Here is a 15,609-nt window from a genome sequence, read left to right as displayed (position 1 = left end):
ACTGGGCTACAGCCTGGATCTCTATCTTAGATTCACCTCATTTTCAAGCCTGACTCTCCACTAGATCCTCCACGTTTCTTAACATCTACCCATCAGTCACCTTTGTTTAACTATGCTGGAGTTGGATGTGGCTTTTTGCAGGCTGGAAGCTGACCACTCATCCTGCTGTGAGCACCTCTTTCGCTCCTGCTGGCGTTGTGTGGGAGACAGGCCTCAGCAGCTCTAGAAAGCGTTGGTGTTGAAGATCGAACGGAACACAGCTCATGCACAACAAAATTCCCTTTATTGACATTAATCACAGTCACGAGGTCTTATCCGGCAGAAAGCATGATTTGCAGCAACAGAACTACACATGGAGACCTAAGAATAAAAATATGTACACACGTGACAATCACCGCACCAGCTAACCTCAACCAATCAAATCTCTGAATATGGCTTCAATGTGTGATTGAAGCCTTTGATCACCAGTGCGTCAGAAGAATGGACACACCCCGCCAAGGTTGGCCTCTGGGGTCTTGAGCATTCACAGACTACAATATCCATCCTTGGAGAAAAGGGACATGTAAACACAGAGGCAAGATACTGATAGCCCAGTCAGTACCCAAATGCCAGGCTCTGGGGTAGAGCCTGTTCTCTGAGTCCCACATGCTTCTGGGCCACAGAGGGCTCAGATGCGTTGGGAGAGCGGATGGCGGAGCTACATGTATGATGGGGTAGGTTAGCATGTAGTCTAGGTCCAGTCATCTCAGAATTTTAAGTTTTTTTAAGAAAGGGAATGTAAAAATACCTCTTCTTACCCTAGCCTCCCTCCTTTCCCATTAGAAGCCCGCTGGCCAGATTCCCACAAAGCCCGCTGAAGCTGAGGGACTCTGGGTAGTAAGTTTCCAAGTGGCCAGCAGAGAAGGAGCCTTGTCAGGCCCTGAATGTCATTCCCTAGAGTTGACTGAAGTAACCCTGTTAGTCAATGAGGGGGTTGAGTATTTGCCATTTGCTGGTATCCACAAGTCTCTCAGAAAAACAAAGGCTGTAAACACATCAAGATTAATAGCTAGGAGATCTGGGAGCCACTACCAAGTGCCTGCTCTTGTCATCTACAAAGAGCCCGGGGGACAGAGGGAAGCTCGGCTTAAAACCTGCTTACAGTGCTCTTCATAGAGCGCTGCCTGTTCACGGTCACCCTCATTTCCATATTGCTCTAACATCAGCAATGCCAATCCTTGTCTTAGGACAAAGGAGAGAGACAAGCTGCCTTCCTTCCCTTGGTGTGTGGGCCCTCCCGCGCATGCCTCCCTAGAGGAAGCAGACCCTGTTTGAGCTGGCTCAGCCTCAGAAAGCAGGCTTGTGGGTTCATGTGGCTTCTGTCCCAGCATTCTAGGTGGACCGAGGGTCTATGGAGAAGGAGCACAAGGGGCCCTGGCAGCCTGCTCCAAAACCTCAGGCCAACATGCTCAGGACTTCTAGTCCAGGAGCTGACTTCTGGAGGTGACCCTGAGGTGTTGAAGTTGAGTCTAGTGAGGGAGACTGGAGGTGGGACAAGTAGGGGTTAGCCTCGACAATCCCACTGAAGAAAGATGCCTTCCACTCAGTGGTCCACACACAAATCTACAGTTTCTATGACACCTTGAGATTACAAAGAAAACCAGCGTCTCCCTCCAAAGCAAGACGAAGAGTCAAAATGTAATCAGAGCTGATTTGGGGTAAGGAGACGGAGGGGAGAAAGGAACCGGGTTGTAATGTGAGGAGGGGCTCGTGGTCCTACAGAAACCTGGTGCTTTCCTTCACGGAGTCCCGCGGTGTGTCAGAGCTAGCCGAGGCCCACATCAAGGGACATCATCACCACAAATCCCAGGATGGAGGCCCAGGATGCCAGCTTCCCGTTGCCACTAGGAAGGAAGGAGAGGAAGATGGTGAGACTTAGCTGATGCTTCCTGTGACCTTAGGCTGGTGACCCCCAACCACAACGGAGAGCATTCTACCAACAGTGGCAGCACTGATGGCTGGGGACCGTACACCAAGCGAACGCTCCCTCCTGACCCCAAGCCATGCCCTCCCTCCTTAGCCTGCTCTCACGGTCTTCTGTGGTTCCTGGTCGGGGCTGCAGCACAGGGAAATCATTTGACCAGAGCTCTCCAGTCCCAGGCTTGAACAGACCGAAAGGAGAGGGTAGGAGGACTGGGAGATGGCTCAGCAGCTAGGAGCCCTTGCTGCTCTGTGGAGGACCAGAATTCGGTTCCTATCACCCCCATCAGTAGGCTCACAACAGCCTATGATTACAGTGCCAGGGATTTGACTTCTAACCTCCAGGAACAGACACACACACACACACACTTTAAAAAGTAGTGGCTCTTTCTTATGTTTTCTTCATGTGTGTGGGGAGGTTATAGGAGCCGTTTCTCCTCCAGCATTATCTACTTCTTTGTGACAGGATCTCTTGCTGGCCTGGGACTCTCGGATTAAGCTAATCTGGCTAGCCATGGGGCACCAGGAATCCACCTGTCTCTCCCTCCCCAGTGCCGGGATTACAACCACATGCCACCATGTCTGGCTTTTTCTGTGGGTTCTGGTGTGGCAAGCACACAATGCTGACGGAGCCATCTCTCCAGCCCTTGTTATTATCCCTTAAAGGCACTGATCTGTCGTGATAAATGAGCTTCACAATTATTCTGTTATACAAACCTAAAGAAAACTGTGTAAGGCCCTCCACTGCCCACCATCCCTCTTGACACCTGGCCCGTGGCAAGATATTGAAACACGCATTTATGGCTACCGCTGGCATCTTTGATCCCACCACTTTCCTCACTCGAGTAGAGGGGGGGGGAAGGAGCGAGGAGGGAGGGGGAGGGGGAGGGGAAGAGGAGGGAGGGGGAGGGGGAGGGGAAGAGGAGGGAGGGGGAGGGAAAGGAAAGAGGGGGAGGGGAGGGGAAGAGGAGGGAGGGGGAGGGGAAGGAAAGAGGGGGAGGGGGAGAGGAAGAGGAAGATTGATTAAAGGTGGCTATTTCGTAAGTTCCTGCCTTATGCCACTGTGTGATGTCACATGCCTCCTCTTTATTTCAGTGTTAGCAAGCAGAGGAGGGACAGGGACAATGGTGGCCAGGGGCAGAGGGATCTTGGGAGGAAGCAAAGGGAAGAGAAAGGAAGCGAGGGCCAGTGGAGGCAGGGTAGTCTCAGATTAGGCTTGGGACAGGGCTGAACAGTAGCAACTAGCTCTCCACCTGATCTGGGCCTCGGGGATGATGTCATCCATAACCACGTAGACCATGGCACCAGCAGCAAAGGCCAGTGCATAGGGCAGGATGGGCTCAGCCAGTACCACCGCAAATGCTCCAAAGACCCCAGCCAAGGGCTCCACCATGCCGCTCAGCTGTCCATACCTGAAGAGGGCACAGAGACATGGACTGATGAAAGGAATGGAGACATTGACCAACGCAGGCATGCTGCTTGCCCAGACGTGCATGGTGGGCGTCTCGTCTGGCCACGTTCTAAGAAGCAGCTCCTTACCCGGCTTTCCATGAAGTGGTTACCGTAGCTCTGTACCCTTATCTCCTTTGGAACTTTAAGTTGCTTACATTGTCTTTGACAATGACAATCTGGTTGGGACATAACTTGTATCCCGTGTAACATTCACTGTGTAGCCATTGGTTGTTTTTTGTTTTTTGGTGTGTGTGTGTGTGTTTACAAGGTTAAGCAGACATCACCATCAGTTCCAACATCTTTATCCTAGAAAGACGCCCATGGCCATTAGCAGCCAAGCCCCATTCCTTCCTCCTCCCAGCCCCTGTCGCCATGCATCTCTCCATCTTTTTCTCTCCATATGTTTGTTGCCTTTAGATATTTCCTATACACAGAATCGTATATGGTTTTTTTAAAATGGGGGGGGGGAAGGGAGGCTTATTTCAACACTAGCATGTTTTCAAGGTGTATCTTGCTATAGCATGTATCTTTCTCTTAAAAAAAGGTTAGAATGTGTGTGTGCGCATGTGTTGTATGTGTGGATGTGTGTGTGATATGTGTGCATGTGTGTGTTATATGTGTGTGTGTGTGGGGGGGTTATGTGTGTGTGTATAGGCCAGAGAGGATGTGGGGTGTGTGTGTGTGTGTGTGTGTGTGTGCGTGTGTGTAGGCCAGAGAGGATGTGGATGCCTGCTCTGTTACTGTTTTATTCCCTTGAGACATGCTTCCTCACTGAAGCTAGGCAGGGAGCCAACAATCCCCAGCAAACCTCTTATTCCTGAGCAATACTGGGGTTACAGGTGCACGTGGTCACATCTGGCTTTTTACACGAGTGCTTGTGTGGCAAGCCCCCTCCACACTGAGTTATCATCCTAGCCTGTGTAGCAGAATGCATCTTTCTAAGGATGAGAACCAGTCGTTGTATAGCTGTAGGACATTCTCCTACTTAGGCTGCTCATCTTTGATGCTTATGCTGATTGACAGGACCCTGATTAGGAATGGTCTTGGTGTGTCCAGTTGTGGTAGGCATGTTTGGGGATTTAGTCTGTAACTGTCCTCTTCTGTGGCAGAGGCAGACCTACCTGGCCATTTCTGCATTGACAGTATGTTCTCTCCTCTCCACCCCCAGAACCGCCATCTTGGCTTCAGATGAGATTCCTCACTTTAAGGAGGAATCACTTTATTTGAGTTAGCAAGAGGAGGTATGCACTGCTTCAGACCAAATGAGCTCTGATCAAAGCAGCCACACAGAAGAATGAGCACTGAGAACAGCAAGGGCAAGAGATAAGCCGGGACCCCATAGGCAGGAGCCACCTGCTACAGGTACAATACCAATAGGCAGAGAATTTGGGCCCCCTTCTTGAAGTGGGCGCTCGGTAAGGTGCACAGCCTCTGAGTTCCAGTCTTTCCATCTGTATCCTGGAAATGAGGGACATCTCCCACAGCTAGCCTCCCCAGAAAGGAGGGCAAGTTGTACGAACTATGAGGTCCCAGTCCCTCTCTGTCAAGAAGCAAAAGTGGGCAAGGGGGAGAGACCCTGCTTTTGCTGTGGAACCTTTTAAAATAGATACTGCACCCTGTATCCTTGTGTTTTCATGAACAGACCAGCAGGACAGACAGCCCCCTGGTGTATTAGACCTCTGCCTGTGGTCTTGCTGTCTCTGGAAAATGTAGCTTTCACATCAAGCCCAGACCGGAGTTTGATAGGGAGAAAAAAAAAGCTTCACTTTGGGATCTTGGTGCCGACCACAAATCTCTGTATCTCCCCATCCTTTCTTCCTGGTGCCTCAACTATCTGAAAGGACAGGCGTGGCTTTGGCAGATTAGGAAAATCTCAAAGGCCACCCACCTTCCTCCCATCTTTCCCAAAGCCTCTATTTGCGGGACTCTAACAATGGAGAAAGGGACCTGTTCAGAGTGGAAACATGAGCATCCAAGTACACGTACGAACTTGCAAGCCATGGGGCCTTGTACAATAGAAGGCATTTTTGAATTGTCCCCATTAGCTGTCTGTGTGAGCACTGTGACCTTACATTGTAGGCCAGCCATTGTTTTAGTAAAGTAATGTGTGAGGCCTATGTCCCAAGTGGGGACATATGACAGCAGCTCATGTAATGATTCCCTGGGTCACGTGGAGGCAAGATGGTCCTCAGCTGAGGACACTGTGACATTTGCAGGGTACATATTAGGGGGGAAGTGCCCAGTGCTGATAGCTATGGGTTGCTATCCACAGGGGTCTTTGAAAACGGGAATAGCCATTCAAGGTAGTCTTGTAAAAGTCAAAGGTCAAGAGATTATCTTGTTTCTTGGGGTCTCCACGGTGGGTACATTTACCCACATTTGTGGTGTATTTCCAGAGCATCACATGAGCCTGACCCTGTGAAAGGGAGCGGTTTACAGCCCATGTGACTCTCTTCTGACCCAATGGGCTGGTACACTCACCAGAAAGCTTTCCAGGTAGAGAAGCCTGCTCCACGCAGAGGAAGGCTGACAGCCAGGCCCTCTGGGAAATTCTGGATCCCAATTCCAATGGCCAGATTCCTGAAAAAACAAGAAGGTACAAGACCTAGTTAGCACAGCTTAGAGTCATCGTCGAGAGGAATTGCTTTGGTCAGACTAGCCTGTAGGCAATTGATTAGGAGGTTCCTGCCCACTGTGGGCAGCACCATTCCCTGGGAAGACGGTCCTGAGCTACATAAGAAAGCTAGCTAAGGATGAGCCTGTGAGCAAGCCAGCAAGCAGAGCTCCTCCACTGTCTCTGCTTCAGGTTCCTGACTGATTTTTCTATCCGTACTTCCCTTAGAGATGGCATGTAATCTATAAACTGAAATAAGCCATTTTTTCTCCTAAGTTGCTCTTGGCCAAAATCATAGTAATAGAGAGAAAATTAGAATAACATGTAAAAAGTCTTGTCTGAAATCATGTACCCATCAAAAAGAGGGGGCCTGTTAAGTCCTGAAGCCCTTCTTAGGTGCCAAGGAACCAGGCATGGCTCTATGGTGGACAAAGGGAGAAAGAGGGCCCACGGGTAGGCAGTAGCGTCATAGGAGGGCATACCATCTTCCTCCTCGTTGCCCTCCTGTCCTGAGTCCCTGGCCACACTCTGTCTTTAGTATGCTATAGTGCAACAGAGAACACATTGGCTCCAAGTTGGGATAAAGCAAGTTCTGCCATTGTATTACTGTGCAGGTCTGTGTCAGTCATTGAACTTTTACATGTCTGTGTACAACACGGAGACGCTGGCCTCCACCTTGACGGACAATCTAACAATGCCTGAAAGGTTCACAGAGAGATAGATATTCTGTGCCCTCGAGTTCCTGTTTCCTGTAGTTCAGAGATGAGCGTAGCTCATTTTACCCAGAAGCCACATGAGAACCGGTACAAGGAAGTAAAGACACAGAACCTGAAGGTGACACCGATGTGGCTCCAGGCTCAGGTTTCCCATGGACTCTTGCTGCAGTTTCTCTGGCCTTGGGTGGTGTTTCCTGTGACAGCCTCTGGCTTTCTGCCTCTGCAGGACACTAGGGGCTTGTGTTGTGCACCTGAGTCCAATGCTAGGGACCTGTCTTAGAGAGACTGCTTTGTGCAGAAGCCAGAGACTAGATCGCAATGAAAAGAGAATAGGTAAAGGCAGGCACACAGGCAACACATAACTGACCAAGGGAGATGGGGCACACGCATGACTGCAAATCATAACGTGCATACTTGAACCTTCATGCCAACTTGCAAAGAAAGGAGACATGCCACAGGAGGGAACAGGGTCAGCCTGAGGGTGACGTAATGGTAATTTGAGACTGCCTCCATCTCGGTTTGGCAGGTCCTTAGGGGTAGTCCCTCCATGGAAGGCCCTTCTGATAACAGCGCTTCAAGGGCATTAACTAGCAATGCTGGGCCTGGGGCTTGCAGGAGTTGTGGGTGGACTAGAGAGAAAAGAGAGACAGTTGCCTCATGCTTGACTCTTTGGTCAATTGACTCCTGTCTGTCCACTTTGCTCGCAGTAGGAATTTGCACCTCAGCTTTGGAGAGATATAAGGGGCAGGGGGTACAGACCCACAGCTGAGCCTACCCTGTCTTTACTGGCCACTCCATCCTTGGCCCCAGACTCCCAGGAAAAGAACACAATTTGCTGCCCTGAAAGCCCATCAGGCCAGCTCTGGCCATGGCCCTCCGGACTAGATTCCAGCAAAGAGCACCACAGATAACACTCAGTATTCAATATCAAACCTCCACTTTGTTTGAGGGCTTCATCTCACACCATATTTGCCTTCGTTCCCTGTCACTGCCTATGTACCTGTATCTCATATGGGGCTCAATGACCCTGTACCCTGGGACCATTTCAAGGAGTCTCTTAGACAAAGACCGACCCAATCAGAATTGAACTTATAAACAGTTAGCTGGCATGCACTTCGTTTAGTTCAATCATATCTTTGAATTCTTGGTCCCCAGCTTGTGGAACCATCTGGGACAGACTAAGAGGTGTGACCTTGTTGGAGGAGGTGTGTCACTGGGGGCAGGCTTTGAGGCTTCAAAGGACTAATGCCATTCCCAGGATGCACTGTGCCTCTTGCTTGCAGTTCGAGGTCTGAGCTCCAAGCTGGTCTTACGGCCATGCCTTTACTCACCATCACAGACTCTAATCCTCTGAAACCATAAGCCCAATTAAACGCTTTCTCTGATAAGTTGCCTTGGTCGTGGTTATTACAGCAACAGAGAAGAAACTGATACAAAAGTCTTCTTGGTTCCTGATTAGGACAAAAGACCCTATACTTCTGTTCCAATCAGCCACAGGGAGAACTACAGTTTGTTCTGGAAGCTTCTGACCCTGAGCTCCTAATCCACAAGGGGGAAACACCAGGCATACATTTCTGTGGAAACAACACATCTTGAGAATTAATTCCTTCCAGTGTTTCTGTATCCCCTGCTGTCTTCTCTATAGCTGATGGCCGCCTGGTTTATATTCAGCGTTATCCCTTGCCTCTTCCCAAATGGTGGTCAAATAAGACCAGTTTCCTTGACCGGATAGAGAGTCCAATGGGAGTCAAACTATGCCCTGTGTCTCTTCTTTGATGCAGAGGCAGAGCTTGGTGGCTGGCTAATGGTCCACTGTTAGTATCCACCCTTCCATATACACAGGACAGGAACATGACCTATCCTAGGTATGTGCATGGAGCCACCAACCCAGTGTCAAGTTGAAAGTGATGCTTCCTGTCCAAAGTCCTGCCATCCACCAGGCAGGTTGGGGAAGCCTCCTCCATATCCTGCCCCGGAGCTGAGCTCTGATAAGCAGTACAGAAACCCCATTCTTCCACCCCTGGCAAGCCTTGTTGTCACTGCCCTGCCCTAGCCCTGGCGCAAGGTTTAGAGCCACACCCCAAGATCCCGCCAGGTCTTTCTCTGCAGGGCGATGCTTTGCTGTAGTATCAGGAAGTCTGTCCCGATCATTCCTAAGCTCCAGAGACATGGTGAGGGCTGAAACTACAGCCCCTCTGCCTTCTCTCCCTCCTACACAACCCTTTTAAATTCAGCTCTCCTTTATGTGTGTGCACAAGACATACACACACACACACACACACACATGCACACACAGCCAGCTGTGTTCCCATTCCCAACTGTTCATTGTGCTAGTTTCTCATTGCTGTCACAAAATGCTTAACATAAGCACATTAGAAGGAGGGAGGGAGGGAGGGAGGGAGGGAGGGAGGGAGGGAGGGAGGGAGGGAGGGAGGGAGGGAGGGAGGGAGGATCAGTTTGCTTTGGCTCACAGTTTCCAAGCATTTAGTCTGTGGTCACTTCGCTCCACTGTATCTGGTCGTAGGGAGAGATTATCATGACAGGGAGCACAGGGCAGAGCAAAGCTGTTCACATGACACAAAGGAAGCAAAGAAACACAGGGGAATGACCTGGGACAAGAGACACCCTCCAAGGACATGTCTCTAGTGACCTACTTCTAACTAGGTCCCACCCCTGTGAGTATGTATCTGCTAGCCCAGACGCCACTGAATTCTGAATCCATCAGTAATGACAAAGAGGGGTCAGAGCCATTGCAATCATATCTCGATCATATCTCGATGACTGGATTGATCGGCTGGGGGCAAAGCCTTCAGTGCATGAGTCTTCAGGAGACACTCCATATCCACAGCACAACAGATGCCGGATGGGCAGGGAAGGCACCCAATGGACGGGGTCTTCCTCTCTCCTTCTTCATCAGCATCAGCTCTGAGGTGTAGTTTGAATCCACAGCTCTCAGAACCAGTTCTCCATTCCAGTTACCAGGGAGCTTTCCCAGAGGCCTTTGCCTGGGGCAGCTCTGCCGACTGGTGCATTATGGGACGAGTTCCTGCAAAGTCTGATGGGAATGCTCTGCTTGCGGATCTACAGCTGATGCTCAACATCAGCAGCAAGGGTAAGGATGAAGGCAGCGGCTGAGGCCATCTCCATTGTGAGAGCCTACGCTCTGCTGTTTTGATCGCCAACACAGGTTGGGAGCCATGGACACCAGGAGCCACTGTGACTGTGTGGGGGTTCTACAGACTGGGTGTCTGCTCTATGTAGAATCTCACTTGGGGGCCCCTGGAAGAGATTCCAGGGAACAATGGCAGGACCAGCAAAGCAGTAATGGAATATTCCTGAGCTGGTAGAAACACAGAGACTAATGAACATCAAGGAGAGGGGGAGGGAGAGAGGAAGGAGAGAAGGAAAAGAGAGAGGGAGGGAGGGAGGGAGGGAAGGCTCAGCTGTCAATCAAGGTCTTCAGAGGACAAACTCTGAGCAGTATGCTGGCAGGGATGGCAGACTGTGTGAAGGAGAAATGTACCTCATGTAGAGCCGATGGCTTGGAGGAGGCCCCACCACAGGCTTTTGTACAGCCATCCGTGACTTCTGACCTAAGCAAGCACTCTACAAAGGCATTCCTGGGCAAATAGGCCTGGCTGACCTCCTTCCTTGCAGCTTGGGGAAGGGAGAGCTGAAATGAGAAGGTTTCCTTTCCAGGACCGGCTACAAGGCTCTAAGCGTTATTTATTCAAAAGGGCACTGGGCCCGCATGGGATGACACACAGACCTAGCCCCACCGCCACACCCTTCAGAGCCAAGCAAGTTTCCTGTTGCTGGGTTTCCCCCAACACCAAGACACATTGGTAGTATGTGTCTCTTTTCTGACCAGCTATGCACTCCTGGGGGGCATGAGAGGGGAGACCTGACCAGAGGGCCAGCAAAGGGTTTACAGGATAGGGACACTGGCAGCTGGGGCTGGTAAGTGGCTCCCAGAGAGCCATGCTGCAACCGCAGGGGCAGGAGCAGCCCCTGAGGAAGCCTCACTAGGGAAAGGTGAGCCAAGGGTCTGTGTGGAGGGGCTGCCTCTCTCATCAAAGTTGGCACTGGCTTGAGTGTTCAAATTTCTGCTTTCCTGTCCTCGGGGAGTCAGAATTTTCCAGGGCGGACCAGACCCAGAGGAATGGCTACTGCAGGGTTTTGGGGGGGGGGGGGGACAGAGGACTCGGAACTAACCTAGGACTGTCCCAGGACACCTTGGGGGTGAGCTGGTTCCCTTGCAAGGGCAGGTGGCAGAGGAAAGTCTCAGGGGAGGACTTTATATCTGGAGAAGGAACACAACATCTTGGACGAGGAGCAGATACTTACAACAGCTAAGTCAGGGGCTGAGGATGCAGCTCAGTTTGGATAGTGCTTACCCAGCACTGCAGAAGGCTCTGGGTTAGATTCCTAGTGCGGAGTAAGCCTCGGGGAATAAATGTCCATAACCCTAGCGCTTAGGAGATGGAGGCTGGGGGGGTCACAAGTACAAGGTCAGGCTCAGCTTCACCAGCCACTGCTTCATCTGTAAAGTGGTGAAGAACTTCCTTCACAGGGTGCTTGCATGAATGAGGGATAGTCACTTTAAGGTCCCAGGCTGGAGGCCACGTAAGGAATGGCCTTACACCTTCTCAGCTAATCATGTGAGGTTCTGGTCCATTCTGGGTACTTGGAAAAGCAGTGTAGGGATTTTTTTTTTTTCCAATGGCTCTTCATTCTTTTTGGCGTGTGGATCTCATAGTGGGTACTCCTTACATGCTAGCTACTGTTAATGCTACCCAAGGCTTCCATAAGAGGTGGTCCTGAGCTGGGCACTCAGAATCCTTTGGCCACTGACATTACATTATGGTCGTGGGGGAGGGACCTCTCGTGTCTTCTAATCACAGCATGGCCAGGTGAGGTGACCAAGCCTAAGCCATGTGGTACTTGGGAGCAAAAGAATCCACTGGCAAACAACTGCCACACATCTCAGAAGCTTGGCAGTGGCGGAAGGAGGTGGATCCAGAAACTTCATGGACAAAGTGACACTCGGGGCTTTGGGAGCAGCTCTGACATAGTGGAGGAGAGAAGCGATCTTCAGCCAGGAAGATGTGAGCCGACCGGATAGGGCAGTTCAAGTCTTTCCCTCCCACTGAGTCAAAGCCTACAACACTACCAAGGGTGATGACCTTCAAAGACTGCCTCTTGTGGACACCTACCCTCTATGACACTATCTTACCACACTTGAATGGCTTTAAAAAGAAAACCCAAGTGCTAAATAGCCCAACCCAAGCCCTGGGCTCTGTCAAGGTCAAAGGCTGTATCTAAGTGGCCAGCATCCTGTTTCCCTGGTGCTGAATGACTCACTCAGAAGGTAGATATTTGGGGATGGGTATCCTTGAAACCCATTTATTGGCCACTACACTCAGACATGTTGCTTAAGACCACCTCAGGCCTTGAGCTCGGCGCAGCTTCCAACATGAGACAGCATGGAACATACACCAGGAGACATGCAGAGAGTCCTGTGCACTGCACCGCAGCAGCCTGCAGCCGAAACAAACTCCTGTCTTTGATTACCATGTCCATTAGACAGAGCCTTCTGGCTAGGAAAAAAAAAAAAAAGATGATATTTTCTCGCGTATGTAGTGTGGATAAATGCTGGGCGCGGTTGGAAGTGTTCTACATGGAGCAGCAAGTGGTACCCCGCCAGGTTGCCTGGCTCCACTCTTCATCAGGGAAGCAGGAAGTGCCTTATACCTTCTCAGCCCATCACCTGAGGTTCTGGTGGCTTGAGAGAGCAGTGTGGGGGATGTTTTCAATGGCTCTTCATTCTTTTTGGTTTTTGTTTTAGAAGCAAAGAAAGAAGTGTGTGTGTGTGTGTGTGTGTGTGTGTGTGTGTGTACATGTATATATAAGTATGTGTGCATGTATATATGTATTTATATGCATGTGTGTGCGCACACAGGTATGAGCTGGTGAATGAGTGTTCATACAAACACCACAGTCTCAGGCATCCTATTGAAAAATGTTTTCATTGCTATGCTGTTCCATTTCTTTTTAGAAGCAGACAACATGTGTGAATGCACACTCGCGCATGTGTGTGTGTGTATGTGTGTGTGAGTGTGTGTATGCACTTGAGCGCGTATGGAGGGAGGGGGGCCACTGCATTTCTGTCCATGTAAATGTGAAGGCCAGAGGCCGACATCACTTATTTTCCTAGACCATTGTCTTATATCCTAAAAATATTTGTTGTTTTAAAGTATGTGTATACATGGTGCATACATGCTTGTGTGTGTGTGAGGGTGCACATATGCCACAGCACATGTGTGGAGGTCAGAGGGCAACCTCACGTGTCAGTCCTTGCTGTCCACCTTGTTTTGGAGTCAGCGTCTCTCTTGTTTGTTGTTACACTGTAGGCTGCAGGATGGCTGGCTAGGGGCTTCCAGAGCATCTCCCTGTCCCCACCTCTCACATGGAGAGAAGTGCTGGGTCACAGACATAGACATGGACATGGACACGGACACGGGGCAGACACAACATCGCCTGAATTCTGAGGATCTGAGCTTAGGTCATCAGGCTTGGTAGCCAGTGCTTCTCCTCACGGAGTCCTCTCTATATAATTGTTTTTGAGACAAGGCTTCTCAATGAATCCAGAGCCTACTGATTGGTTAGACCGGATGGCCAGCAAGCCTGCAGGACCCTTTAATCCCCATTTCCCCAGTGCTGAGATCACACATGCCACATGCCAGATGCCTAGTCACACATCTGTCTTTGGTTTTTTGTTTTGTTTTTGTTTTTTTTTAAACACGGGTTCTGGGGATCAAACTTGGACGCTGATGCTTGTATAGCATTTTACTGACCAAGATATCCCCCAGCCCTTAGGCATCTTGCAAAGAGCTAGGCTAAGCAGAGTTGAAGGCTCTGGGGAGGTTCACTATGGGGAGACAATGCCTGTGGCTGGATTTGTAAGGACAATATGTGAGAATCACCAGACCTCCTTGGAGAATCACCAGACCTCCTCGTCTAGGTCCTAAGACACTGGTCACTCTCCAGCATCATCTAGGTTCAACTGGGGGGAGGGGAAGTTTCTTACACGTGGCACCCCCCCACCCCCTGAACTTGAGCAGTGGGACCCACAAGCATGGACCATTGTTCAGCCTGAGGTTTAGTGCTGAGCTTGGTGGTGAGCTTTCTTTGGGATATGTGGTGGAGGGGCTTATGGATTTCGCCACAAAGCTACCAGGGGAGGGCCTAGACCTCTCACAACCTTGATCTCCAGGCAATGTTCCCTGGCCTGCTGGTAAGGAAAGGAGAAAGGCGTATCTGTGACAAAGCCCCACTTCACCCCAGCTTTGGGAGCTTCCCAGGGGCAACGAGCATGTGTGTGCTTGCGTGGCAGGCCCTTACATACTGTTTTGATTGTTATCGTCCTGCCCTAAAAGACCTGATTGTTCAGGCCTGGTGATGACATCACCGGCTTCCCACTCGGGCAGCCTGTCAAGGTGTTTGATGAGCCTGCAGGTGGGAAGGGGCTGGGTGCTCCCTGCAGGGCTGCGGGTCCCTACCCGCTCGGCAGGGCTGGCTTAGCACGCAAGGGATCTTCCCCACCCTTCTCTTGCTATTCTGAGAGCCTGTCTGGCTCCGACTCAGATGACCCATCAATTCTGCTAAAGTCTGCTGCCTTCCCCAAAGTGGGCAGGGAAGGGCACCAGGTGGCCAGGCCACAAGGCAGGGTGGTGGCTGAGGGTGGTTCAGGTCATCCATACACGGCTCTCTTTGTGGACGTGCAGAACAACAGGTATGCATGGGATCTGTGATCCCAGAGTCAGGCCCTTGGGACTTTGACCTGCTAAGACTACCAGCAAATAAAGCCAACCCTATGCATTGTCTGGATGTGAGGCCACCTCAAGCAGCGGGCGGTTCTTGGACCCAGGCGGTGCTGTGTGTGCTCTTGTGTTCAGGAGAATGCTCTCGGCCCCAGCAGTGCTAACTACGTTAGCCCAACCCGGGTCCATGCAGCCGCCCGTCCAAAACAGATGAGCAAATAAACCGAGTCTCATTCAAATAATGGAAATACACATAGCAACTGGAGAATGAGATCTGTTTCTATAGGTGGGAGGCCTGAGCCACTACACAAAACTGTGAAAGAAATTAGGCAAAATGAACAAACAAACAAATGAAACACTATTTTCAACAGTCCCATTTTAAATAAATAAATAGTAAGTAAATAAATAAATATCTCCAATGGGCTCTCTTCTTGACTGATGCTTCTGAGGGAAGTCAGGTGCCATGTTGAAATCACAGTCAAGTAGTCACATGAGGAGTCTATATGGTGAGGAGGTAAGGCCTCTTGCCAAAAGCCATGTGAGGGCACCATCTTGGAAGTAGATGTCCCAGTCGTAGTCAAGCCCCCAGGCTACTTTGACCCTAGCTGATCTATTTACCGTGACCTCTTGAGAGAACCCAAGCCAGAGTCACTCAATAAAACCACCTTCAAGTCCTTAATCCCCAGTGCTGGTCAACTTGACTAGACCTATAATCTCCTGGGCAGAGTCTCAATGAGAAATTACCTACCTACCCCCATCAGGTTGGTGGGGCCGGCTGGCACCATTCCCTGGCAAGAAACCCTTGCGCCTGCGCAGGTGACAGTTTAAGAGATATGAAAGCTGAGAAAAAGTGAGCGGGCTGGCCAGTGTGCATTCAGTTTTCTTCCCTCTCGATGATGGGTGTGGTAAGTGGCTTTGAGTTCCCACCTTGACTTCCCTTCCATGATGAACTCTGTAACTTGGAATTATAGACTCAGTAAATGCTATTTTCATCCTCAAAGTTGCTTTTTGCTGGAAGGTTTTTAATCACAGCCACTAGGATACC

General features: G+C 50.4%; 1 protein-coding gene across 7 annotated transcripts in view; it reads right to left on the bottom strand.

Annotated features, from left to right (window-relative positions):
- Nucleotides 1-264: 264 nt before the first annotated feature.
- Nucleotides 265-15,609, bottom strand: part of Slc39a11 (solute carrier family 39 member 11) — a 404,384-nt gene continuing 389,039 nt past the window's right edge. For 6 of the 7 annotated variants that reach the window (XM_029484199.2, XM_029484197.2, XM_085829440.1 and 3 more), the window contains 3 exons: nucleotides 5,893-5,991; nucleotides 3,213-3,371; nucleotides 265-1,883 (listed from right to left, as the gene is read on the bottom strand). In XM_029484199.2, coding sequence (XP_029340059.1) covers nucleotides 1,805-1,883; nucleotides 3,213-3,371; nucleotides 5,893-5,991 — 337 coding nt within the window. In that variant the 3' untranslated portion in view covers nucleotides 265-1,804. The remainder of the gene's footprint in view (nucleotides 1,884-3,212; nucleotides 3,372-5,892; nucleotides 5,992-15,609) is intronic. The other variant, XM_085829441.1, reaches the window with a different exon arrangement.

This window comes from Mus caroli, unplaced genomic scaffold (genome assembly GCF_978045245.1).
Source record: "Mus caroli unplaced genomic scaffold, Mus_caroli_1 scaffold_13, whole genome shotgun sequence".
Taxonomy (NCBI): Eukaryota; Metazoa; Chordata; class Mammalia; order Rodentia; family Muridae; genus Mus; species Mus caroli.
Note: the sequence above shows the minus strand (reverse complement) of the source record. Positions and strands in the feature narration are given on the sequence as shown.